This window comes from Oikopleura dioica, chromosome 2 (genome assembly GCF_907165135.1).
Source record: "Oikopleura dioica chromosome 2, OKI2018_I68_1.0, whole genome shotgun sequence".
Classification (NCBI taxonomy): domain Eukaryota; kingdom Metazoa; phylum Chordata; class Appendicularia; order Copelata; family Oikopleuridae; genus Oikopleura; species Oikopleura dioica.
Window position 1 is genome coordinate 5,297,425 of NC_137292.1, and position 24,762 is coordinate 5,322,186.

At 40.7% G+C, this 24,762-nt stretch overlaps 9 protein-coding genes across 9 annotated transcripts; 5 read left to right on the top strand and 4 right to left on the bottom strand.

Annotated features, from left to right (window-relative positions):
- Nucleotides 1–364: 364 nt before the first annotated feature.
- LOC145697865 (solute carrier family 40 member 1-like) lies at nt 365–2,239 on the top strand. The gene is made up of 6 exons (XM_081775071.1): nt 365–739; nt 784–848; nt 920–1,020; nt 1,052–1,122; nt 1,167–2,063; nt 2,108–2,239. The coding sequence occupies exons 1-6, from the start codon at nt 403–405 to the stop codon at nt 2,197–2,199; spliced, it is 1,563 nt and encodes a 520-aa protein (XP_081631197.1). The 5' UTR covers nt 365–402; the 3' UTR covers nt 2,200–2,239.
- A 4,127-nt stretch (nt 2,240–6,366) lies between these two features.
- LOC145697866 (uncharacterized) lies at nt 6,367–6,929 on the top strand. Its single transcript, XM_081775072.1, has 4 exons — nt 6,367–6,378; nt 6,438–6,504; nt 6,545–6,756; nt 6,798–6,929. Exons 1-4 carry the CDS (start codon nt 6,367–6,369, stop codon nt 6,927–6,929), a joined length of 423 nt encoding a protein of 140 aa, XP_081631198.1.
- A 156-nt stretch (nt 6,930–7,085) lies between these two features.
- On the top strand, nt 7,086–9,072 carry LOC145697867 (uncharacterized). The gene is made up of 4 exons (XM_081775073.1): nt 7,086–7,166; nt 7,284–7,335; nt 7,380–8,069; nt 8,692–9,072. The coding sequence occupies exons 1-4, from the start codon at nt 7,086–7,088 to the stop codon at nt 8,841–8,843; spliced, it is 975 nt and encodes a 324-aa protein (XP_081631199.1). The 3' UTR covers nt 8,844–9,072.
- On the top strand, nt 8,882–12,415 carry LOC145697868 (rho guanine nucleotide exchange factor osg-1-like). The gene is made up of 12 exons (XM_081775074.1): nt 8,882–9,004; nt 9,168–9,347; nt 9,389–9,502; nt 9,543–9,651; nt 9,803–10,024; nt 10,271–10,566; nt 10,608–11,100; nt 11,258–11,394; nt 11,444–11,536; nt 11,583–11,754; nt 11,800–11,998; nt 12,184–12,415. The coding sequence occupies exons 1-12, from the start codon at nt 8,882–8,884 to the stop codon at nt 12,266–12,268; spliced, it is 2,223 nt and encodes a 740-aa protein (XP_081631200.1). The 3' UTR covers nt 12,269–12,415.
- On the bottom strand, nt 12,412–13,732 carry LOC145698554 (uncharacterized). The gene is made up of 5 exons (XM_081775759.1): nt 13,354–13,732; nt 12,956–13,189; nt 12,687–12,913; nt 12,566–12,646; nt 12,412–12,523 (listed from the first exon to the last, which is right to left on the bottom strand). The coding sequence occupies exons 1-5, from the start codon at nt 13,689–13,691 to the stop codon at nt 12,447–12,449; spliced, it is 957 nt and encodes a 318-aa protein (XP_081631885.1). The 5' UTR covers nt 13,692–13,732; the 3' UTR covers nt 12,412–12,446.
- Nucleotides 13,733–14,660: 928 nt separating this feature from the next.
- LOC145698555 (uncharacterized) lies at nt 14,661–15,474 on the bottom strand. Its single transcript, XM_081775760.1, has 4 exons — nt 15,210–15,474; nt 14,943–15,169; nt 14,822–14,902; nt 14,661–14,781 (listed from the first exon to the last, which is right to left on the bottom strand). Exons 1-4 carry the CDS (start codon nt 15,437–15,439, stop codon nt 14,705–14,707), a joined length of 615 nt encoding a protein of 204 aa, XP_081631886.1. The 5' UTR covers nt 15,440–15,474; the 3' UTR covers nt 14,661–14,704.
- A 220-nt stretch (nt 15,475–15,694) lies between these two features.
- On the top strand, nt 15,695–17,377 carry LOC145697870 (uncharacterized). The gene is made up of 5 exons (XM_081775075.1): nt 15,695–15,769; nt 15,809–16,505; nt 16,544–17,019; nt 17,061–17,172; nt 17,211–17,377. The coding sequence occupies exons 1-5, from the start codon at nt 15,719–15,721 to the stop codon at nt 17,375–17,377; spliced, it is 1,503 nt and encodes a 500-aa protein (XP_081631201.1). The 5' UTR covers nt 15,695–15,718.
- A 554-nt stretch (nt 17,378–17,931) lies between these two features.
- On the bottom strand, nt 17,932–20,538 carry LOC145697871 (NFX1-type zinc finger-containing protein 1-like). Its single transcript, XM_081775076.1, has 8 exons — nt 20,395–20,538; nt 20,115–20,194; nt 19,787–20,073; nt 19,468–19,734; nt 19,193–19,412; nt 18,760–19,149; nt 18,595–18,713; nt 17,932–18,547 (listed from the first exon to the last, which is right to left on the bottom strand). Exons 1-8 carry the CDS (start codon nt 20,430–20,432, stop codon nt 18,029–18,031), a joined length of 1,920 nt encoding a protein of 639 aa, XP_081631202.1. The 5' UTR covers nt 20,433–20,538; the 3' UTR covers nt 17,932–18,028.
- Nucleotides 20,539–20,677: 139 nt separating this feature from the next.
- LOC145697096 (G-protein coupled receptor 84-like) lies at nt 20,678–24,159 on the bottom strand. Its single transcript, XM_081774247.1, has 10 exons — nt 24,037–24,159; nt 23,305–23,577; nt 23,033–23,168; nt 22,727–22,839; nt 22,513–22,684; nt 22,244–22,466; nt 22,097–22,185; nt 21,561–21,773; nt 21,411–21,516; nt 20,678–20,781 (listed from the first exon to the last, which is right to left on the bottom strand). The coding sequence occupies exons 1-10, from the start codon at nt 24,051–24,053 to the stop codon at nt 20,732–20,734; spliced, it is 1,392 nt and encodes a 463-aa protein (XP_081630373.1). The 5' UTR covers nt 24,054–24,159; the 3' UTR covers nt 20,678–20,731.
- Between the last annotated feature and the right edge of the window lie 603 nt (nt 24,160–24,762).

The window sequence follows — 24,762 nt, forward strand, 5'->3', positions numbered from 1 at the left end:
GATATCGGCGGCGCTTGGATTGATAAATTATGAAAATCGGCTTGTCCAATATGCTCGAATTATCGAAAAACTTGACAATCATGAAATCAATGAAGACTATTATCGCTTCATCGCCTCTTTATTGGACAAATACGGGAGTCAGCTTCTTCCAGAAGATTTTTATGTACAAAGACCGCAACTGTCCTTACCTGTATTTACTCTTCTGAAATTCTAAGTAAACAAAGTCCCACTTATAAATAAGTACCTCTCGTGCAAATTTTTTTTCTCACAAGAAGGCATGGTTTTTTAATGATTTTTTTCTAAGATAAAATGAGAAATAACTGAATATAGAGAGAAATAAAAAAAAAACCATGAGAAGATTGCCTTGAACAAGAATCTACACCAGAGCGTGTAATTCTTGCCATGGCAAATCGAAAAGATTCCAAAGTCGAGCCTGATTCAAATGGCGAGCACAGCCCCGAGGGCGAGGCAAATCGAAAGCGAGCGCAGCGGCTGATTCTGCTGGAGCACCTGTGCAATACATTAGCCGATCGAATGTGGCTCTACGCAGCGGGACTGCTCCTCATCGATACGATAGCTAAATTGGACGCGAATGTCTCCAGCATCATGACTGCCTCGCTTTACGGCGTCGTCCTTGCCTCGGTCAAGATTTTGTTTGCCCCGTTTATTGGATCGCTGATTGAATCCAGCAGACGTCTTCATGGGGCGATGACGAGTTTGATCTTTCAAAACACAACTGGTAAGTCTTGAAACCATCCAAATCATCATTTTTTGAATTTCAAGTTGCTTTATCCTGCCTGACAATGTTTTGGATCATTTACTCTGATAATGTCGAAATTTCACCTTGGGTAAATAGTATTACCGATGCATTGCCAAATTCTAGCAATGACAATTTGATTCAATGACAGGTTGATTTTAGGCTGTGTTCGCCATTGTAACGACATTTTCTTGCTTCGCTATTTTGGCATCTGTTGGTCTTCAAAATGCTATCAGGGGAGAGCTCTCAAACCTTTGGAAATAGCCAAAGTCAAGCGCTGAGAATTCGATAAAGTCGAGATTGGGTTGTAGAAATCACGACGAAAGAAGAACTCACGACGATGAATGCCTGGATGAGATCCATCGGTTAGTTTCGGTTAGTCCTTGTTGATTTCCACTTCTTCTTCTAGATCAAGCGACAATGGTCCTTTCTACCGCCCTCTCCGGCTTCTCCATTTCCTTCGATCAAGCTTGGGGAGCCGTAGCTGTCGCAAGCTTCAACATTCTCGCCATGATCATTCAAGCCATCTGCCTCGTAAAAACTCACAAGCTTATTCCTGCCCTTTCGGAGAAACGAAAAGCAAAGAAGGAAGCGTTAGAGTCAGACTCAGATTCTTGCGGAGGAAAAATAAAGAAAATCAAAGAAGCGTTCAAAACTTTTTTCGGCGGCTGGGTTCTTTTATTCACATCCAAAGTGGCCATCCCTGGTTTGGCTCTGGCAACGCTTTACGTCAACATCCTCGGCTTGAGCTTCCCCCTTCAAGGCTACGGTCGAGAAAACTGTCTTTCCGAAGCGACAATTTCCATCATCTACATTGGGAGCGCCGTATCTGGTTTCCTAGCGCCCATTTCTTTCCCGTTTTTGAAACGAACTCTTGGATTACTCGGAACTGCCTGTGCTGGGGCGATTTGGCAGTTGATATTTGTTGGATTGGGAATTTATGGACTGTTTGCCCAAGGATCGCCCTACTTTCTTGCGAATGAGAATGAGTGCCTCGATGATTTAGTCACTGATGAAGAAATCTTCTCTTCTTATTGGATCCGCTGTCCTCCTGGAGTCAATCTTCCCGAATCATTCATCTCAATTGGAGTGATATTTTCATCGGCAGTCGCTCAGCGCTGGGGCCTGTGGATCTTCGACATGTCAGTGACTCAAATGTTTCAAGAAAATGTCGATGCGGAGAAGCGGAATCGAACATCGGCGGGGCATTACAGCTTGTGCTCGGTTTTTGAGTTCTCGATGTATGGATTGGCCTTGGCTTGGGGATCGTCCTGCCTTTTCGGCAACGCGATCTTAGTTTCTTCAGGTATTGTAACTGATAACGCGCAGTGAGAATTCCGAAAAATCTAGGGCTCGTGGTTTGCGGATACTCAATGTTTCTGATCTGGGCGCTTTTGACATCAAGGAAGAAAACAAAACAGTTTCAATTTACTGAATTTTAAACCTCGCTGACGGGTTTTCTTTCAATAAATAAAATTTGATCGACCATTTAGTTCTCTTGAAAACAATCGGTTTAATTGAACGCATCTGAAAATCATGAAACAAGAAATCAAGCTCTTTGATCGCTATTTTCTGGTTCTTCTGACGTTGTCGTTTGTTTCATCTTTATTTGAGTGCATTGATAGGGTAACTATCATCATAAAAAACAATTATAAATGATGATGATAAAGAAATGAAATCATACCTGCATTGAAAGCGTGAAAGCAGCAACAAATAAAAGAACAAAATTCAAAATAAAAAGAATAGTTTTTGTCGCAATAAAATCTGCATAATCTTTCATGGTTGGACGTCGTTGGGTTTCGTTCGATGAAAAAGATATACCGGTATCAATCGTTTCATTTTCAAAAATATCATAGTAGTTGTAATTAAAATCAAGATAACTTGAAGAAACTGCTTTTGTTTGGGATAGAATATTTCCAAATTTTCTTCCAAAGTCAATCACGTCGCTCACCATGAAAACAAAAAGAAAAGGGATGAAGATCGATGTCTAGTTCTTTCGTTTTTAAAATCATCATTATTTAAATTTACCGAGATTTGGTAGGGCACTTTTTAAACGGCTGATTCTTCTTGACTTATTGATTTAAAAATTCTTGTTCCAAAAGCAGCCGAAGAAATTCCAGTTGCAGCAGCGGCAATGTTCAGAACAACTACCGTGACCGTAAGTCCAAAGACAAGAACAGCTCCCAACCAATATGTAACAATGACAGCTTAATTATATGTTGATTCAAATTCTCAGGGTTGATTGGTCAAAAACCTGAAAGAAGAGCCCAATTGGCGATAATCATCTTGCGAAATTTACCAATTCTCTTAATACTCCCTTTATGTTGAATCGAACATTTTAAAATAACCTTTATCCAGTCTTCATTAGGTAGATCTTCTATATTCTCACTCATTTTAAGGTTAAATTCTGAAAAAGAAAATACAAATGAACAAAGTCGATTAGAAGCTTAGTCTTTTTTTTTTCAAATTAATTCAAGCATAAAATAATTGTCAACTTTTAAAAGAAAATAATACAAAAAAAAAATCCTAGGAAAAAGATATTTAACCTCTTCCTTGCTTTCACGTTCATCAACTCAAATATCGCGTTTTTCAGAGAGCGAAAAACTTCGAAAACTACTACCAACAAATTCCTCTATACGCCGATGATTAGTGAGGGCTTTGTCTGATTATTTATTGTTCGGTAAAGGAGCAAAAGAAAGACGGTTTTTAGCAATCAGTCTATACTGTGACTGATACAGTGCGTTTCTTGTTGTTGTAGCAACAGCAACCGGCCTGAAAATGTATTTTCTGCGTGTAGAAAAGTTCATACCTGGATACACATTGTCACCGAGGCTCAAATGAAAAGGACGAGGTTTACCATAACCAAAGTGAGTTTTATTGCGAAGAAGCGTTGAAGGACGCCACCACCCCCGAGTGCGAGACCAATTATTGCAACAAAAATGATATATCCATCAAAGACAATGCTTCCAAAGAGAAGAAAGATGAAGATCGCAGTCTTACACCGTTTAAGAGTCGCGTTTTTACTTCTATATTCTCTTACCAAAATCTTGAAGACAAGTTGTTTTTGAGCCAAAACTTGTTCACTTGCATTTGAGTGCGACTCGAATTTAATAATTTTTCTCCCAAAAAATGCAGAAAACAAACCACTAAGAGCAGTTACGATGTCCGGAATCATCAACGTCGGAGCCAGTTCAGAAAGATGAGTTGAATCTACTGACAGATACACTGACAAAATAAGAGTTGCTTAATTGATCTTTAATACGATTAGTTTTTTATTAACCAAAAACCTAGGATAAAGAGAGATTCGGCGATAATAATTCGCCGAAAATGAGACATCTTTTTTTTATCTGTATTTGGTGATTCTCTGGAATAATGAACTCAAAGTCACAGGCAGTCAATAATTACGTGAAGGCTAACGAAAGATGATACCGTGCCGAACAAAGCCTTTCGGTGTAGGAGATATCTAGGAAAGCTTCTTTTCAAGCCTTATGAATCGTGCCATCAATTTGAACACACAAATGAATCTCTGGAGAAAAAAATTCCGTTCTCCAGCAAAAAACTAACTCTGCCACGACAAATGATTTGCTCTTCCTTGTTTTCAAGTTCATCAAATAAAAAAAATCGCGCTTTTCATCTGACCAAAGAGCGTAAATCTTCGATAACTACCACCAACTCTTCGAATTCTCCGATGATTAGCGAGGGTATTGTCTGATAATTTATTGTTCGGTAAAGGAGCAAAAGGTCACCTCGCGCTTGATAATAACAACTTAGTATTTTGTCCCTTGCGTTTTTAGTACCACTAAATCGGAGATCCGCTGACCAGAGATTTAAAAACTCTCCCAAAAAAACCAGCTGAGAAAAAAGCGTCTTCTTTGTCAAATAAAGAAAACTATTCCCAAACTTCCGGAAGTTTGACTTGCCAAATCTATCAACAAATTTGCCCTGGATCATCATAAAAAAATTCCTGAAAGAAATTCACCCTAATTCCCTCAAAAAGACATTTTTCAAAGTTTTTTTCGGAAATTTTTTGTCCAAAAATGAACTGAAAACTGGAAAATGATGAATTTCGCCGCGGAGATTTCGGAGTCTTGTTTGCTTGGGATTATTCATTAACGAGAAAAAAGCCCAGTTTCTGAAACATGAATCCTAGGTCAGTCCAAAAGTGAGAAGAAAAATTGAATCAATTCAAAAAATTTTTTATTTGAAACTTTATTTAAAATTGAATAATCATAAAATAACAAATCAAAAGGCGCCAGAGCTCTGCTATTTACGGAATACGCTCGGGAACGGGTACACCTTCACACAAAAAAGAGAGAAACAGCGAATTGAATCAATATGTAGACACGAATAATAAGACTCGTCGGAATTAGAGATTTTAATTTGATTGAATAGAGGTCACCCGAAAGAAGGGAGCGTCAAGGAACGCCTGGAGAAATTTCAACAACAGGTAATTTTAACATGCTTTCAAAAAAAGGGTTAGGGTTAAGTTTAACCTCAGAATTTTCCTTGAAACTAAAGAAGTACCACCCTTATTTTGTTTAATTAGAATAGTTTCAAATTGAAGGCCCGAATTTTCAAAAAAAAAAAAATGTTTCGCAAAATTATTCATTTATGAATTTTAAGCAGGAAGATTAAGGGTATCACTATGTTAAATAATATATTATGTATTAATAATTCCGGATAACCTAACCCTAGCGATTAAGTTCGTTGATTTAACACAGTGATACCCTTAATTTTCTTGCTTGAAATTCATAAATTTATAATTTTGTGAAAACTTTTTTTTTGAAAATTTTGACCTCGAATTTGAAACTATTCTCCTCGTTAAACACAATAAGGGTGTCACTACCTTATTTTTTTCCAAAGAAAATTCAGAGGAAATAGAAAGCGGATTTTATTGTGACCCTGGTATGTTTTTGATACGAGCCGAATATCAAGCATAAATCGTAAATTTGCAACTGCGTAAAAGACTCGCTGAAATCAGCAGGGCCTGGCAAATACAGATTCACTGCGTTTTAAATATTGGCTCATGTTCTTCACCTGCGCACTCTTGAGAATTAAACCACTTCTTTACGCAGCCACATAAATTCCAGCGAAAATCTTGGTTTGATAAAGTCACGTGACCTTTTATTCCAAAAAAATGCTTTTCCTAAAAAGCTGGTTCAATTGACTAAAATTAAAGGAAATCACTGTATATCAGTATATGCGTGTTTTAAATCCAGTACGATGGGCAGATCAGCTATTGATCGGGCCTGTTTTATAATGTTAAACTTGAAATGGCCTTCAGATCGATGGCAATCAGAATGTAAGAGCAAATTCGCGAAATTCAATGGTCCTTGAGTTTACGAAAAATCGATTTGGTTCAAGGAATCAGGTTTTTTTCTTAAAAAAAATTGCCGAAAATTTCCATTTTTTTTTTTTGTTTTCAAAACCGAAAAAAAAGGAGAAGACCGAGAAATGATGAAGATGATGAAATGTCAAGAGAAGATGAAGGAATTGGTCGAAGAATAAATTAAATATTAAATTTTTTTAATAAATTTTCATACATTTTTTTCTCTCTAAGAGGTCGAATTATATTTATGCATAATTCGCGGTTTCCGTCGGAAAAACGCATGACTGCTCCAGTAAATCATAATTTTATGAATCATCATCTGCTTCATAAAATACATTTTCCCTCGACCAGGAAAAAGAGCGGGCAAGAATCGTCATTGAAGGCCGAGGCCGTCGAAATTCCTCAGTCCCCGGATCAGGTAAATTTTTTCGAAGAAAAAAGGGCGAGAGAGATTTCAGAAGCATCGAGTTCCTCCAACTTCCGATCAGTTTTGCCAGCAGCAATCGACGAAGAATCGGCTCAGCCCGTGACGAGCTCGAGCTCCTCCTTGTCTTCGTCCAAGTCCAGCCAAATCAATCGCTCCAGGCAAGTGAGTGAGCAAAAATCCGAGTCCAACGACAGTAGCGAGACTGAAGATACAGAAGAAACGGTCAAGGAGCCGGACCAAATGGTTCGTCAAAAAAAAATGTTCGTCTAATATTTTGTCATTAGAAAGATGATGATTTGGACTCGCTAATTTCATCGCTGGGTTCATTTTCAGGGATAAGACGAAGACCGGTCAGAACGAAATTGGTGAAACCAGAACCAGAAATTCTAGGGCCGGGTTCACATAACATAATATAACTTCGAGAAATGACGTAGCTTGTGTATAATTTTTGATTACTTCATACTTTTTTTTTGCGAAAGCTATCTTCGATCCCCACGAGACGCGGGATTAAATATAAACTCGCAGGAGTATTGCAAAACTCGAGTAGTTGCCCCTAAATTAGTTCAGTAGAGATGAGCACCGCATGTTTACCCGAAGTAAAAGAGACTGTTATCGTCGAAAAGGTCTACCAAACTCCTTCCGTTGTGCAAAAGGTAACGATTGATTTAAAAGCACTGAACTTTTTTACTTTGAAAATTGCTCGTAAAAAAGCTTTAACGATGCAAAATCAAAGTCACTTTGAAAAGTTTTCATGCATGTCATTTTTTCAGATCAGCGAGAGAAGGAGACAAGGCGATCGCAACATTACGGGGATTTCTGACGGTAAGAATCGAGTTACTGTATTGATAGGTTCTAAGGAAATTTAGATACAGGGTATAATGGCTCGAGACCAAACTCCCAGCCGAATTTTCAAAGTGATTCTACAGATGATGGGTCTAGTTCGGACTGCTCTCTTCAGGAAAAGGACCAATCAGAAGCCTCTTTTTGGCTGGGCGACAAATCAGAAGCCGCCCACGCAAATTTCGTCGGAGCCATTTTGTCGCTTCTTATTGATCCTTGTCAAAAGATAGCAGATGAGCGAGAGTCAATATCGTCCGCTGGAACCTTTTTATACGAAGACCCTCTCTCCAAACCCTCCGTTGCCTCCCTCCCTCCTCTCCCCGTCGGTCCGTCCGGTCGTCGGGCCAGAGGGAAGCAATGGAGCTCCGAGCCAAATCCTGATTCCATCCTGGAAACCATCAACCCCTCCACTTATCGTTCCTCTTCGAACGACTCCGTCAGTTCAGAAAAGAACCCAAACGAACCGAGAAGTAAAAGAAAAGGCTACGCAATTAGGCCGAGACCGGACGAACTCGATCTTGCCCGACCTTCAACGCTTTCAAAAGAGAGTCAAAATCGAATTGCGATCCTGCGCGAGGTCGTTGACACGGAGCAAAATTACGTCAAGTACTTGAGAATCCTCCTAGATAGATTTATCAAGCCGCTCAAGAGACAAAGACTGTGTACTCAGCAGGAGATTTCGCAGATTTTTTGCAACATTGATGAAATTTACACAGGCAAGAAATTCCCTCCCTCTCTCCCCCTGAGTTGCTAATTTGTTCAGCTGAGTGAGCTGAGCTTGCAGAGTGAGCTGAGCAGTCGAGTGATTTTCGAAAATGATCTGATCTGCTCAGCTCAGACAATTATCACTCAGCTCAGCTCAGCTCAGCTCTAATTAGGGTCTGCTTAGCTCAGCTCAGCTCAACTTCCTAAAAAAATGATCTGCTCAGCTCAGCTCGATTAATTTCGAACATGATCAGTTCTGTTCAGCTCAGACAAGTATCACTCAGCTCAGCTCAGCTCAGCTAGGCTCTCATTAGGGTCTGCTCAGCTCAGCTCAGCTCAAACTCCTAAAAAAGATCTGCTCAGCTCAGCTCAACTGTTTTCGAACATGATCAGTTCTGCTCAGCTCAGCTCAGACAAGTATCACTCAGCTCAGCTCAGCTCTAATGAGGGTCTGCTCAGCTCAGCTCAACTTCCTAAAAAAAAGATCTGCTCAGCTCGGCTCAGCTCAATGACCTCTGAAAAAGGGCAGCTCAGCTGAGATAATTTCTCACGCAGATCAGCTCAGCTCAGCGAAAATATAGCAAAATTTGCAACTCTACTCTCCCCTTTTTTTATATTTTGTTTTTTTTTCAGAACACAGTGGTTTCGTCAAGAAGCTCGAAGAAATACAGTCATTCATCGAGCATCAAGATAATGCCTCGATCGGAGACGTAATCTACTCCTTCGCGCAACGAACGAGTCTTCATCAAGGAACTTGGCCTTTTCTGATTAAAAAAAACTCCTGAAAATATTGAATAGCCGGGCACAAGCGTACATAAAGTTCATGACGAACTATGCTTCCAACGAAAGTGGCTGGAAAGATGTTGCTTCGAGACAAGCTGTTGATGATTTTCTCACGGAGGAATACGCGAATCTCAGTCGGGAAACGCCGCCAATGAAGCAGAGGGTGGAGGATATGCTAGGAACGATTCGGGATCGATTCTACAAGTACAAGATGTTCACCGAGCGGCTCGTCAAGGAACAGATTTTGAAAAACCCATTGACCAATCAAAAGCGCTTACAGAACATTTCGACCAATAAAATGGCGCCATTCAAAAATCTCTTAAAAGGACACGCCAGAGTATCACGACGACCACAAGGAAATTCTCAAGGCCGAACGCGAAATCGGTGTTATCCTGACCCGTCTCGATCGCGAAGTAAAAATCGCCCAGAAAACTGCACGAAATCTCATCCTTGTTTCCCTGATCGAAAAGGCATTCGAAGATGACTTTTCGACATCTGGAATCAACGTAATTCTGGCTCGTAGAGCTTCGTGAAAATCCAATTTTAGGAAGAAACGAGAAATTTGAAGTACTTGTGCTACGATCCAATTACGATTCAAACTTCGAAAAATAAGGGGGTTTACTACTTGTGGCTTTTCAATAATATGCTCGTGATATCTCAGGTTTATGAACCATAAAATGCTAATTCTCATTTTAATTTAGATGTCAACAAAGCAGTCAAAGCTTAAAGTTCCTCCAGAAGTTCAACAAGAGTTCCCAGAAGTCGATTTGTCGCACAAATATAAGGGCAATAATTATTTTCTCCTACAAGGTATGAGTTAGTATAATTTACGTTCTCGGAAAAGAGAATTTATGAGGATTCTGATACTGATGGTATTTAGTTTCTGAATATCATTTTGTCGATTCATGTCAATTTCGCATTCAGCATATTTTCCCTTCTGAATTTGATTTATGGTGTTCAGATACCTCCCTAAAAGAAGCCTCCCAATCCCAAGATACCGACGATAAACTCGACCGAGCTCGAAAAGAAATAGAAATCCTCGACAATGCCATCGACATACTTGACAAAGCGACCCGCTCAGAAATCCTCAACAAACGACTGGAACTCGAAAAATTGAAAAAAGACTTGGACAAGGAATTCCGCGATCTTTCGATACAGCACAATACTTCACTGGAGATTGAAGGTAAGGAATTGACGATAAGGTACTGATAAATAATCCCAGTAAGAGCTAATAAGCTCCCAGATTAGGGGGTATTTGAGAAGACGGCTGATAAAGTCAATCAAATTGGAACTTTTATTGATAGATTTTTTGTCACATGACTTGGTGGAGGAACTACGTCCTTAAGCGGCTAGTGCTTAATTTTATCAGCTCCGAGAAAAAATTTATTTCCTCGATCTTTCCAAAGCCAGTTATATTTATGGTCTTTAGTGAACACCGCGACAAACGGCCTGGAAACTATCCCGATCGAATTCCAATCCCTCGATCCTCAAAAACGCTACGACTTTAAAAAGCTCTTCGACGCAGCCAAGAAAGAATCCATCGGTTGCCGCAGCGCTGGGCCAAGGATGAGCCACTGTCTTCCGCTGCAAAAGTCGAGGAATGGTCAAGACCCGAGCGCGGCAATTTCGGTGAATGGAAAGCTCTGGGTGCTCTCGACTTCGGAAAGACAGAATAGTCAGATTTGCATTTTGAATGAATCCAAAGAAAGTTCGCCGCATTACGAGGTAAAAAAATGAAATCAAGGAAGAGTCTTCATTATTTCTAGATTTGCGATGCTCAAGTCAACACAATGTGTCACGTGACTTCATCGAGCCGGGTCCGCGACCGTCGATTCCGAGAGCTAGAAAGCCGGGCGTACAGAGACGACTCGGATTCGGACGAAAGTGATTGCGGAATTCCACTTTCCCTCGCTGGCGGGGGACAGTTTGTTCCAGACGATTGCGTGTGGCTCGGAACGGACGATAATCGAGTCCTGATCTTTGAAACGGAAGAAGATGCGAAAAAGAAGACGCCGCGAGCGACGATTAAACTCGATGCTCCTGTACTCTGCATTTTGGTTCACGAGGAGCACGTGATCATTTCCATTGGAACGACGGATAGTTCCGCCGCTCTCTGCATCTTTAGCCGTGTTTCTGCTGGTTGGAAGATTGATGAATGGAGGACGCTTTCCGTGGCGAAGGATCTTTGCGATGGGGAGAGGAAAGAGGAGTTTTTGAATATGCTCTATTCGGGTTTTAGCAAGATGATCATCGTTGAAGGTACAAAAAGCTATTTTGATGGCCCAATCAATCATGATGGGCCCTCTTGGCGGGATATTGTTAATTTATAATTAAATTCAAACTTTATTATTCATTTTTTTTATAAAAAACGAAAAGAAAAAAATTATTTATGGTTTTTGTTGAAGAAATATTTTAGGAGTGGACGGCTTCAAAAATGAAATCTGGGCTGCATCTGGCCCTTTCATTTTTATCCTGGACAGCGAGAACAATTACAAAATCCGGAAGGTATTCGATGCGAAGAAGAGCGAGACGCCCGGAAGCAGGCCACTTCAGGTAACTGTCCGCTGGGGGAATATCGTGTCGCCAATCCGTTTGTCTTCAGATCACGGCGATGGCATCCAGCCACGGCACTGTGTACATTGCTGTCGACGAAAAGTGCAAACTGTTCGTTCTCGAAGCTGGAACTCGCGCAGCTGTGAGTTTTTACTGCTCATTTCGGGCAATGAAAGGATTATTTTTAGCTCGATCCAATTGACCTAGATAGTCACGTGAATAGACAATTAAACGCCTTTTCCACCGGCAAAGACGATATAATCAGGCAACACAAGAAAAATAGACTCAGGATTATGTGCTTATTGATGACGCAGAATTATCTTTGGGTGGGAACTTCTGCTGGAGTTGTCCTAAACATCGGTAAGTTAAAAAAACTTCAGGGTCAAATTGATGGATTTGTTTCAGAAATTCATGCTGGAAGAGCTGCGACTCATAATAATCAACAATTGATTCAAGCACTTTCGCATGGGCATACAGGAAGAGTTTTGGTTCTAGCGGCGCTGGAAGTTGACAAGTCAAAGATGAGAATGACTCATGAAAATAGAAGGCGGATGAGTGCGACGGCGACGCAAAAGAAGGTTTATTTGGTCTCGGCTGGAGAAGGGTAAGTTCATACCCCGGCTGGTAGTTTGAAATGATTAGTCCTTGTAATTAGTCCTATGACTATGCCTAACACCTTAAATAATCGTCTTATTTCACATCTTGAAATGCCGATTTACAAAGTAAAACATAGTATAAATACACAGCATTACAACCTCCTCTTATGGTTTTTCCAAAGATGATTTCTAGACTCGAAAACTTCACCCAAAACTCCTGCGATGCAATTGGTAAACACGATGCAACTCAACACCTAATCTACTGGAGATGTCGATAGTAGACCCCTTCTTTTCTCATCTTCAACCGAATTCCACTGTATCTTTTTGTAAATTTTGTATTCAACAAAACCTTTGCCTTATTAATGATTGTAATTGCTTTTATTTTTTACGCCTTGCTTCTTCAAAGTTTGAATAAAAGAGCTTGTAAATAACGATTTATTTGTGGTAACTTTGTGCTTAGCAGTTGAACCAGGCAACTTCCTTGACGGGAGAATCTCGAGACGGGCGCCAGTAGTAAGCTTCGTTTTTGTTTTCTAGTGGGAGATAGGATGAAGAAAGGGGATTGTTAGGCTGACCTTTGTCTGGAAAGTATGGAACTCCGTCGCATTCCAAGTAAAGGGGCATTCCTTTGAGTGGATTTTCGGTTGGAGCTTCGCCTGAAAAGAGATAAAATCTGCCATTTTGAGGGAGAAAAACCTTCGATTGAAACAACAGTCCCATCCAAATCGGAAAACTCGAAGTCCTTGACCGGAACTCGAGTCGTAACTGGATGCTTTCCATGCTTGTTTAGCTTCTTTTGGGCCTTTTTCGCCTTCTTTCCAGCTTTCTTTTCGTTTTTCTCGGCTTTTTTCTTCGACTTTTTCAACGCTTTTGCAGGATTTTTAGGAGCTCCGCCTTTTCTGGCGCCAAGCCCAGCTTCCGATCTGAAAAAACAGCTCAAAAAACGATTCTAGCGGCGAAATTACCGCGCTGCTTTATTCTTCTTCTTTTCCTCTTTTTTCTGTTTTTTCAAGTCGATCTGGCAGTTGATCTCTGCATTGTTGAAAGCATGTGTGAGCGCAAATTTGTAGTCCAGCTGAGCTTTGAGTTCTTTTCTCAAAATGTCTTCGGAGCATTTTGCTGATGATCCAGTTCCAAGAGGAACGCAGGAGATCGAAAGCTTGGCGTTTGTCACTTCGAATTCATCGGTCTTATGGTCTCTAGAATTTTGAAATGATAATTAATCAAACAAGAGGGGCGACCTTGTTCATCCTCTTACTTCCTGCATGTGTAACCTTGTTCATTCCACCTACGCAGTAGCTTTGATGAACAAGGCCACACATGCACAAAACCAAGGAGGAACAAAGTCACGCCCTTATATTACCTGTCGATCCATTTCTCTGCGACGAGTGTTTCAATCCCGGCCATGCCAGTTCCATCAGCTTTGCCGCCCTGTTCCGGTTTACATTGAATCACATTGAAATTTGGCTCTGTCATCGAGTCCTCACATCCAAGGAGAAATTCTCTCCCACCATCTTTGTTCTTGCTGTTTCTGACGATGGTCACATCATCCGCAAGAGCAAAAAGCACTGGAATATGCTCATCAACACAAGTCAAGTCGCCGAAGGAGAAGGGAGGGACTTTCTCTTTCTTGTGCTTGTTTTTGTGCGCTTTTCCGGCCGCTGCAATACTGGCCAAAGCCAAGTGAGAAAAAAGCTTCATTCTTGAATCTCTCTTTTTGGGCTTCTTGACGTCCGATTTCGTGAACGGATTAAACGGATAATGAATAAACAACGATGTCGGAACATGAAAATAATGCTGATTATCGTCTTATCGGAAAGGGGAATTAGAACCAGGACAAATAATAAAGTTTTTTATAACGAAAATAAAACCATTCTTTCCATAAAAAGCGATGGCAGTTTTGATGAGTCAAAAAGTCAGAACTTGAGCTTGAGTTTTGTCTCAGAGAGAAATAAAATGACAAATTTCATATTTTTCTTTCTCTGCAGTTTCGCGTTAGCTACGAATGTAAGCTTTCTTAAATCGATATTACTCATCAAATTTTAGACAATATGCAGCAAAAATTTTTCATGCTCCAAATTTATCAATGACCAGAAAAAAGTCAAAAACTGATTTCGGATGATAAACGCTAAACTATTTAGCCTAAATATTGTTTTTTCTGTTTGCTTTCCAGATGAAGATCATATTTGATCATAAGAATGAAAAAAAAATATTTTATAACACTAATTTCGAGATAAACTTATCGGCCCGCTGCCGGGAAAAAGCTCGGGTACCGGTCAAAGGACGCCATATATGGAGTACCTCCTGTTATTACCCGGCGCCATATATGGCGCGTTGAGTTTTCGCGAGAATAAGGCTCCGCCAACTTTTTGGTCAGTCTGAAGCGGGTTAAAACCTCCTCCATTCGAAAGGCAAACGAAAAAAACTCTTCAAAGTGAATTTCAAATAAAATTTTTTTCTTCAACTTTCGGAGCTTAATGCGATTGAATGACCACTGATCCAAAATTGGAGTACCTTGACCGGCTAAGGTTAAGATGTCGATATCAGACCCCTTGCCTTCCACTGTATCCTTTTTTGTAAATTTTGTATTAAACAAAACTTTTGCCTTATAATTTATAAATGATCGTTGTTGCTTTTGTATTTTTACGCCTTCAAACTTCGTACTTCAAAGTTTCAATAGAAGAGCTTGTAAATACTGATTTATTATTTCTTGCTTAGCAGTTGAACAAGGCAACTTCTTTGACGGGAGAATCTCGGGAAGGACGCCAGTAGTATGCTTCGTTCTTGTTCTCTAGAGAGAGATAGGATCTAGGAAAGAGATATTGGCTAACCTTTGTCTGGGAAGTATGGTACTCCGTCGCATTCCAAGTAAAGAGGCATCCCTTTGAGTGGATTTTCGGTTGGAGTTTCGCCTGAAAAGAGATTAAATCTGTCATTTTGAGGGAGAATTACCTTCGATTGAGACAACATTCCCATCCAAATCGGAAAACTCGAAGTCCTTGACTGGAACTCGAGTCGTAACTGGATGCTTTCCATGCTTGTTCTGCTTCTTTTGGGCCTTTTTAACCTTCTTTCCAGCTTTCTTGTCGTTCTTCTCGGCCTTTTTCTTCGACTTCTTCAACGCTTTTTTGGGATTTTTAGAAGCTCCGCCATTTCTAGCGCCAAGTCCAGCTTCAGATCTAAAAAAATGATCAAAAGCGATTTTAGCGAGAAAATTACCGAGCTGCTTTGCTTTTCTTCTCTTCCGCCTTCTTTTGTTTCTTATAGTTAATTCGGCAGTTGATTTCTGCGTTGTTGGAAGTACGCCTCACCAGAATTCTGTAGTCGAGCTGAGCTATGAGTTCCTTTACCAAAACGACTTCGGAGCATTTTTCCGATGATCCAAGAGGATTGTGCGCTTTTCCAGCTGCTGCAATACTGGCCAGAGCCAGGTGAGAAAAAAGCTTCATTCTTGAATCTCTCTTTTTGGGCCTCTTGACGTCCGATTTCGTGAACGCTCAATGCTTCAAGTTGAAGCCTTCAACGATGTCGGAACATGAAAATTATGCTGATTATCGTCTTATCGGAGAGGGGAATTAGAACAAGAACAAATAAGTTTTTACTACGAAAAAAGCATATTTCTATACAGAGAATTATTCTAGCAATGGGATTTTTGATGAGTCAAAAAGTGAAAACTTGAGCTTGAGTACAAAGATCAAGTTTAGTCTGAGACTCAGAGAGGAAAACAGATGACCAAAATAATAGCTTTCTTTCTCGCCAGTTTTGCATTAGCTTCAAATGTAAGCTTTTTTCGATTGATCTTACTTATCAAATTTTAGACAATTTGCAGCAAAAATTTTTCATGCTCGAAATTTTGCTCGACCGGACATGGACTGAAAATCGCAGAAAGGGGCAAAATTTGCAGAGAAACTGCTGAAATGGACTTTGAAATTTGCACGATCGGTTGTGACTCTTTTTCTTGCGTTTCAAAGTGTAGAGATGAATTGGCTCATAGTTTGGAGACCTGCCCTTGTTCCCAAAAAGACCAGTTTGGTTCTGAAAATGAGGTCTTTCAGCGAGAGGATTGGCAAAATTTGATGAACGCATTTCGAGACGACTTGAAATCGGAAAAAGAAAACCGAGAAGCAGCGGAGAGAGAGCTTGATGAATGTGTCCGGAATTGGAATTCTTCGAACTTTGAGCTTTACCAACTCAAAAAGTCCTTGTTCGAACAAAATGCGAATCTATCAACTCTCATCGAAAAAAATGACGCTCTTCGGAAAGAGGAAGAAAGGTTGAAAACAAGAAGTTATCGACTTTGGCAAAAACTCGATAATCAAACTTCTTTTCTTCAAGACTGTCAGGATGGCTATTCTCTCGCTACAACCGAAAACCGGGCATTGGAGGAAGAAATTGACGCAATCAAAGCGAATTTGACAGATCTTCAGGAGAAATACCAAGTTGTCAAATCAGAGGAAGAAAGGCTAAAAACAAGGAGCTATCGTTTATGGAAAAAACTCGATGAACAAACTGACGGTCAGTTCTTCCTCTATCTCATGATGATCCTTATTTAGATTTGGCAAAACTGGAGGTCATAAGGGAAGTTTATGTCAATCTTACCTCAGAAAACGAACATCTGACTGAGCTCAATGAAAATCTGACTGAAATCAACAACGATCTGCAAAAAAATCTGTCCCTCCAACTGTCTGAAATCGACCTTTTCCGACTAGAAAACAAAAATTTAACGGAGCAAAATGAAGAGCTAGCTCAAAATGTTTCTATTATCGAAGCGCTCAAGAACGAAACAGAACTCCTCCGAGCAGAAGTTGAAAAAGTCAAGGAAAATCTCAAAAAAGTCCGCGCTGAAAAAGATGCCCAAAAATGCGAAGTGCTGGAACGATCTTCAAAGCCTCAAGTTCTTTCCATGAGTAGCAGAGAAGGCAACGGGCACTATCTCGACTACTGGGACTATCGGAGCAACATGTCTTATCAGCAGAAAGACAAAGTTCTTGAGCTCATTTCCCTTGGAGTCAAAAAGGTTAATATGAAGGTATATTTCCCTAACCGCCAAGAAAGGATTCATTTTGAAAGTTCATGAATTCGGATCACTGGGAAATAGCGAATCATGGTTGGAAGATGAACTTTCATCGTGGCGGCTTTGGCAGACGAAAGACCTTCTATTTCTTCCTTGAGAAGAGTTACGGTAGGGCAGATTCTTCCAAGCTCTTTCGACATTTTTAGGTTCTACCCCTAGCTTTTACTGCGTAGCCCAGCATATCAACGACGACAACAAAGTGTTCAAAACTGACCGAGTTCACAGCTGGGCCGAAGATGGCAAGCAGTTCATTAGTTTCAAGAAAGATAGCCGTTGGGATAAATCAGATATTCGCCTGAATTTGACTCTTTGAGACACGAGCTAAATATATTTAAACTTTTATTGGTTGTGATAAAAAAGGCAGGTTGGCTAAAAATTCTCTTGTTGATTTCCTTCTGCAGGTCGATAATTCTGTCCACCGATCCGAGCTCCACAGAAACAGTTCGCCTCGACGACTTTGAAATGTCAAAAAAAGAAGAAAAAGAGAAACAAAGTTAAAGTTTTCGACATTTTCCTACATTGCCGCAGTTTGCAACAAAATAAGGGTGGCCATTCGGGCAAGTGTACCAATGTCCTTGTCGCATTCCAGTCGCCTGTCTAGATTAAATCTAGTTTCGATCGTTACAGGAAAAGCTTACTGTAATACACCAGCAAGATCAGAAATCTCCTGTCGTGTAACAGGCTCAAAAGCTTTCGCTCGTTTCTGCTCACTTTCAAGCTGAGCATTCACACGGTCTTGATCTGCCTTGCGCTTTCCTCGAATTTCATCAGCTCGATCTCCAATCAACTGCTTTTCGAATTCCAATAGAAGTTGTTTCACTCATCATGGTCAGAAATTTTTTCAAACAAAATCTGCCTTTATAATTTTTGACGTTTCCTAATTGCTTTGTCTGGTCGGTATATTTTTCTTCTAGAGAAGTCGAAAAAGCGTAAAAATTTCCAAAAAGTTCAATCTTTCAAACGCTCATTTATGATTTCCTCGTTTAGATTCGTTTTTATAGAGCTTTTCCTTCAATAAAATATCTTCAATCGCATTCGTGTGAATCTCGCCAAGAACTCGAATCTCTCGACTTGCAAATTTGACGATGATCTCTTCCAGTGTTTGCAGAAATACTAGAATATCATCCTCGTACTCCAAATGTTCTCTTTCCAGTTCCCTCGAACGAATGTCTTCCAGCGACTTGTCGACCCTCTCCAAGTAGTCCAGCTGCAACAAGATGATTCTAGCATCACTCGGTTGCAATTTTGTTCCGTTCACTCGTGCATAAATGCTGTCTTCATCAAGCTCAGTCGTGGCGAAAAACCTCTGCCGCTTGAGCTTCTCGAGAATCGACTGTTTCACTTCCTCGAAATTGACAGTCTTGGCCATTTCTTCCCTGTACTTGGCTTTGATATTCCCGTATTTTTTGTTCCAAGCGTTGAATTCTTTGTTGTACCGGAGGCAGCTGAGCATCGGGGTTTTGCATTTCGGGCAAGAGATCGCCTAGAAATGGGGATTATCCAACTTTTATCAAAGTTGGGTGTTTTCACCTTGAATTCACCAGTTCTGCATTCGTCCATAGTCGCTCGAACGTAATTGTCAAGAGCTTCAACTTCGATTCGATGACCACAGTCGGGGATGAAGACGTAATGAGATTCACCATCGTACTCTGAGATAAAAAAGAATGAAGAAAGAGAATAAGCACCCTTTCCTACCTTCTGAAATCATGATCGGATCGTAGAACATCTCCGAAACCTCCCTATTGCACCTCGCGCAGGATGCAGGAGAGTGCAGTTCCGCACAATCCGTATCATGCTGAACCAGCTCACATTTGTGCCCACAGCTTCTTCTTGCTTGGCAAGGAATCGACAGTCGTTGATGATTGCAATCTCCACTTGAGCAGACCTTTTTGCAGCCGCGTTCAGGGCATTGTTCCATGCACGGAACGCATTCTTCCCAGCAAGGATGGTCGCATTTCGAATGAGAGCAGCGCTTCGAACATTTTTGATCGCAAGGTGGGCAGACTTCGTGACAGGGTTCTTGGCAAATGTGACCGCACATGAGCGTTCGACCGCATTTTTGAGAGCATTTTTCATGGAGCAAACCTTATTAACCGCGTTTGGGGCCGGTTTCCAACTCATCCATTACCTTTATTGCAAGTTCCGCAAGTTCCCCCGCAAGGATGCCCGCAGCTCAGGGTCTCTGCGCATTCCATAGTGCAGGATCCGCCACAGGTTCCCGCATACATGGCTCCGCACTCGCGGCAGGGGTAGATTCCTGGTTCCACACAAGGTCCGCATTTTTCCGAGCAACGGTTTCGGCACTCGTGGCCGCAGGGCAGGTCGAGGGCGCAATCTTGGAAGCAGGTCTTCAGTGGGTTAAGGGTTCATTCGCTTTTTCAACGCTCAGAATGATCAAAAAACCCTTTCCTGATTTTGGATATCTCCAGCAAAACCATAAGTTACATGTCCACAGTTGAGTTGAATCTGGTGCATCTGGCAGTTGCAAGGAGGACAGCTATTGTTGCATTCGCCACATTTTAGTTTGCAGGTTGATTTTCCGCAGTGACGGCAAGGTCGAGTGCAGGGTTTTTCGCATTTTCGGGAGTGCTGGGTATGATCGCCGCATTGGTTAGAGCATTGATGGCCGCAGGCGAGTTTTACATCGCATTTTCTAGTGCAGAAGCCAAGCTTAAATCATTCTAGTTAGGGGACATCTGGCTCCCTTTGAGCAAATACTTACAGAAGCACATTGATTTGTCCTCTTCCTACAGTTTCTGCAATCAAACAGCGTCGCATGGTCGCATAAACAATCCTCTGAGCATGGCCGGTTACAAGCATGTCCGCAAATGAGCTCTTTTCCACATCGATCAGCACAGTGAGTTTCTTCAACCGGTTCGTAGCAGAGAGTCGTCTGCTTGTGGCCACAGGGCAGCATCTTTTGGATTGTATTGAAGCAGCGGTCGCAGGCGTCGGAGCAGAGTTTTTGGCAAGATTGCATTCCGCATCCAGAGCATTTTTGCTTGCATTCTAGTTTTACGTTTGATTCGGGTACAAAGATGGAAACTTACGCTCCATGCAGAGAGGATATTCATGGGTGAAATTCGGCGGATGATTTGGATAGGGACACTTGTGGCCACACATTAGCGCTCTAGAATTTCGAGTCAAAAAATGCCCTCTTGTTCACCCTCTAACTTCCCGCATGTATCCCCTTATTCAGCCAAGTAGAATACTTTTTTTCGTGTTCTGCCTTTCATGGGTAAGGCTACGTGGCCTAAGGAAGAACAAGGGGATACCTGCAGGAAGTCAGAAGATAAACAAGAGGACCCGTTTTTAAAAATAACGACTTACCCTGAACAAGGCTGCTCAAATCCCATTCCAATTATCATTTCCGCAAATTTTCTCTTCTTCTACTCTTCAATAAGCTCTTTTCACAGTTGAAAACAAAAATTCTCCAGCGAAAATATGCAAAAATGAAATAAAAAGGAAAATATTCGCGTTTAAAATTCGCTATTTGCTGTTTCTGCTATCAAATCGGACTGTTTTCCCTTTGATGAGTCACTGCGCGAAAAAAAGCTCGCACTCCTCCTTGATTTCAAATATCAGAAGGCTCCGATTTTAACCTTTATTAGTACAGTAATATACAGATTCTCATAAAGACAGATTCTCTGATAATTTATTAAGCTTTTCATCTTCTTAGCAGCCATCTTTTTGCGTCAGAAAGTATCTTTATATACTCTAAAAACGATAGATGAAAATGACTTCTGCGGAGCAAAATCCTGACCTCAATATTTTTAGTGCTTAGTTTGTAGCGCAGAATCTAAGGAGTCGAATGGTACAATTTTTATGTGTCCAAGCCACGAAGAATGTCAAATTCTAGCGCCTAAAGTACCTGAAAATGACAGGTCATGAAGCCCTGTATCTCCGAAAATTTTCGAATATACATATGGGTATCATTCGAAAGCCCAGCTGAAACTGTGTATGGGCACCTGGTGCGCAAGTTATGATTCTGAAAAAAAATTTCGATTGAAAATTTTTTGTCTCAAAAAATATTTTTTCGCTTGGAATTTTCTCTTGCGCAGTGGGTGCCCATACACAGTTTGAGCTGAGCTTTTCAACGATATCAAAATCTCCATATAATTCTGAAAATTTTCGGAGATACAGGGCTTCATGACCATTTTTCAAAAGGGGGCCTTTATGACGTCATACGTGATGACTCAGACACTCAAAATTATACCATTCGAATCCTTAGGCGTTGTTCTTTCGAATGAGCACAAGAAATATAGGGGCTAGAATTTTGCTCCGCAAAAGTCATTTTTAAGTATCAAACCAGCCTGGTCAAAAGTATATCTTGGTAAACCTCAAACCTTTTCTGAAACGAGTGTTCATCATCGCGTACACAATCGGATTGACGCAACTGTTGAGCCAGGTTAAATTGCTCGCCGCCATATGTAATCTTGGATCCAAACAGCCCTGGTTTCAAAATTAGAGTTATTTTTGATGATGGGAAGGACTACCTGTATCAAGTTTAAAATGACAGACGGTAAGAAAAGCGAGATAAATATGGAGCAAATGGTGACCGAGCAAATGAGCAATTTTGTATCTGCTCGCTTTTTGTGACTATTGCGCGGGCCAGACGAAACTGGAGGAGTGAGGAGATGGGTTGATGAAGATTTTGCAACGGTGACGGTGGATTTTGAGGTATTTGGGAGGGTTATTGTTGATGCAGCCTGAAATAAGTTATGCTGCGGGCTTTACTACTGAAAAAATAAGAAAAAGAGGGTGGCCCCTTGTTCATCCTTGACTTCGTGCAAATGTGACCTTGTTCATCGTCTCACTTCCAACATTTGTTCACTCATTTGTTCGAAGAAAAATCTTCTGTATTTTCAAAATCACATTCGCAAGGCTATGTCATTCACAAGGCTACGTGGCCTAGCCTATGAACAAGGGCACACATGCATCAAGTAAGAAGATGAACAAGGTCACAAATTGCGACTCACAATTACACGAATTTAGGGATGAACATGGCCTTTTTTTAAAGACTCTATCTTACTTTTGAAAAGTTAGATGAGATATTTTCCGTGCTTAATTCGGGCGATGCCAGACAATCAGAAGCTGCCAGTAGTGTTTTTCCAGTAGCTGCTGAAGTGATTTTATTACCCCACTTTTTCAACCACAACCTTGATTCTTCTTTTAATACCTGAGTCGGCGTGTGAAACAGTTGATGTCGGAAATTGACTGGAAGGTGGTTCACTTGAGGTTGTGATTTGCGGCTTGCTCTGCCGCGTAGAATTGGCAGATTTGATGCGGATTGTTCGCCTAAGTGTCGCGCGGATTCCCTTGAGTCGTTCACCGATGGTTTTTCGGCGAAATTCGGAAAAGACAGAATCTTCTGTGTCGTAAATACAGGGCTTCTTCGTCGCCTGCATACTTTGATAAGACCTATTTACGGGGAACTAGGGCACTTACGGTCGAATTAGCGGTCTTGTACGTCGCCATTTGTTCTTCCTGCTGCCGAACTTTGACGAAAATCGTCGAGTAGCAAATGACCATGAAGATCCAAGGAAGAAATTGGAAGAAAATCCGACAAAAGAGCATGTAGTCCAGCCACCAGATTGTCATTTCTGAGCGAACGAAGGTGCTGAAAATGATGATTTTAATGATGATAGAGGGTTGGAAATACCAAAGAAATTGATCTTCATTCCAACTGACAATTGAATGACCGTTGTGTTTGAAAAGTACGGGGGACATGAATGCTGGAGCGATAAGCCAAGATAAAATCACCAAAATCGTCACCTAAATGAAGCGTTTGAAAAAAAATTTTCAACCAATCAGAAGCCTGAATTCGGCTTAACGGCCAATCAGCAGCTGAGTAGCCGACCACGCAAAATTTGTCGATATTTTTCTTTTTTAAGACCCTGAGTCAGGTTTTCTACACAGGTTTTCGAGTCGAAAATTCGACCCTTTTTCAAGAGTTTTCATGACTTACATTTCTTTTCGAAAAGAGCGTCACATACATATCGCGATGAATAATGATAACAAATCGATTAAAAGTGATCGCCATCAGGCACACAATCGAAGTATAACCGCAGCAGAAGTAGACGAATGCTTGGAATGTGCAGCTTCGAATGGGCTTTTAGCGCGATTAATTTCTTAGAGCACTCATTCTGCGGTATTTTTATTGGCAGCGTCTATCCGCGGGTTCAAGCGAAGAAAAAAGCTATAGAAGTTGATGAATCAACTCCATTAAAGCCGTTCCTGAAATGATCTGCTCCGAAGGGCCATTCTTTCTTCAAATAACCGGTCAAGTTGAACGGCATCATCAAGCTCGCCGTGACCAAATCGATGACAGAAAGATTGACAATGAAAACGTTGTAGGGCGTGTGCAGCGCTCGACATCTGTAGAAGGCCAAAATTGTCATTAAATTTCCGATCGTTCCAACGACGATGTCAAAGGCGGCAATGGTGGATCCGAAGTAGCGGAACGACTCGATTGCTTCGCGGGAGACATTTGATATGCAGGGTTCTTCGAGGCTAGAAACAGTCATTGATTGACAAGCCACGTGGCCTACAGGATGAACGAGGCCACAATTGGCTTCTTATTCCATCTTTTTTGATAGAAAGCGGACAAAATTGCCGCTTTTTTAGTCAAAAATGATCAGAACTATCAAATTTTAGCATTTTTACGAAACGACTTGCGAAAATTTATTGAAAATTTTGGTCATTTTGACTCGAAAAACGACAAAATTGCCGATTTTATTTCAGAAAAATTTTCAAAATTGCCATATTTTGGTGAAAATGGTCGATTTTTCGGCCAAAAATACTGAAAATATGGAAATTTTCTTCATTTTTGACACGAAAAAGTGTGATTTTTTTTTGTTTTTTTTTTTTGGTCTTAAGAATAATTTAAAAGCCTCATTCATCATTATTATTTTAAGATTTTTGCTTATAAAATATTAATATTTTTTCACTGAAAGCGCGAAAATATAATACCTGATGGATGAATTCATAACGGGTTCTCTTTCACTCTAAGCAGCATTTCGAGTCGTTTCACGTCTGAAAGAAAATTATGTGAATCGAACTGGCTGATTTGCGTTCGAGTGAGCCGGATGATCCTCTGCGGCTCATTCGAATTTGGACAGACGCAGACTATAATTTTCGTTTTATAATCGCTCCATCTTCAAACATCTTTAAAAAGCTGCTTATATTTAAATATAAAGGAGAATATACTCATAAGTGGAGCTTCTCAATTTGCTGGAAAATCGAAAGATAAAGTTAATTTTGGCGAAGAAAAAGAAGAAAATTGTCAATCAGAAATGGGGATTATCGTATTTAAATCAAGCATTTATGATGGTTTAGTTTATTCGACGGGGCATATTGATCACGTGTCTTAATTTTCGACTTGACAATGAAAATTTCTCCGCTTTTCGCGAATTCTGCGATCGGCAGCCTGTTTAAAAACCTGAGTCAGGGATCTGAAAGAGCTTAAATAAAAAGCCGCAGAGCGGCTTTTATAAATTTTTAGCCGCAGAGCGGCTTCGCCAAAATATCAATGGCAATCCATTCTATATTCTTGCGAAGCCGCTCTTTATGACCCTGACTCAGGTTATTTTACACAGGGAAAAACACAGTCCTAGGGTTTTTATTTTATTTTCTATCAATTTGAGTATTTTCTCTTCATCTAGCAATATTTCTCTGTATAGAGGCATTTTTGAGAGG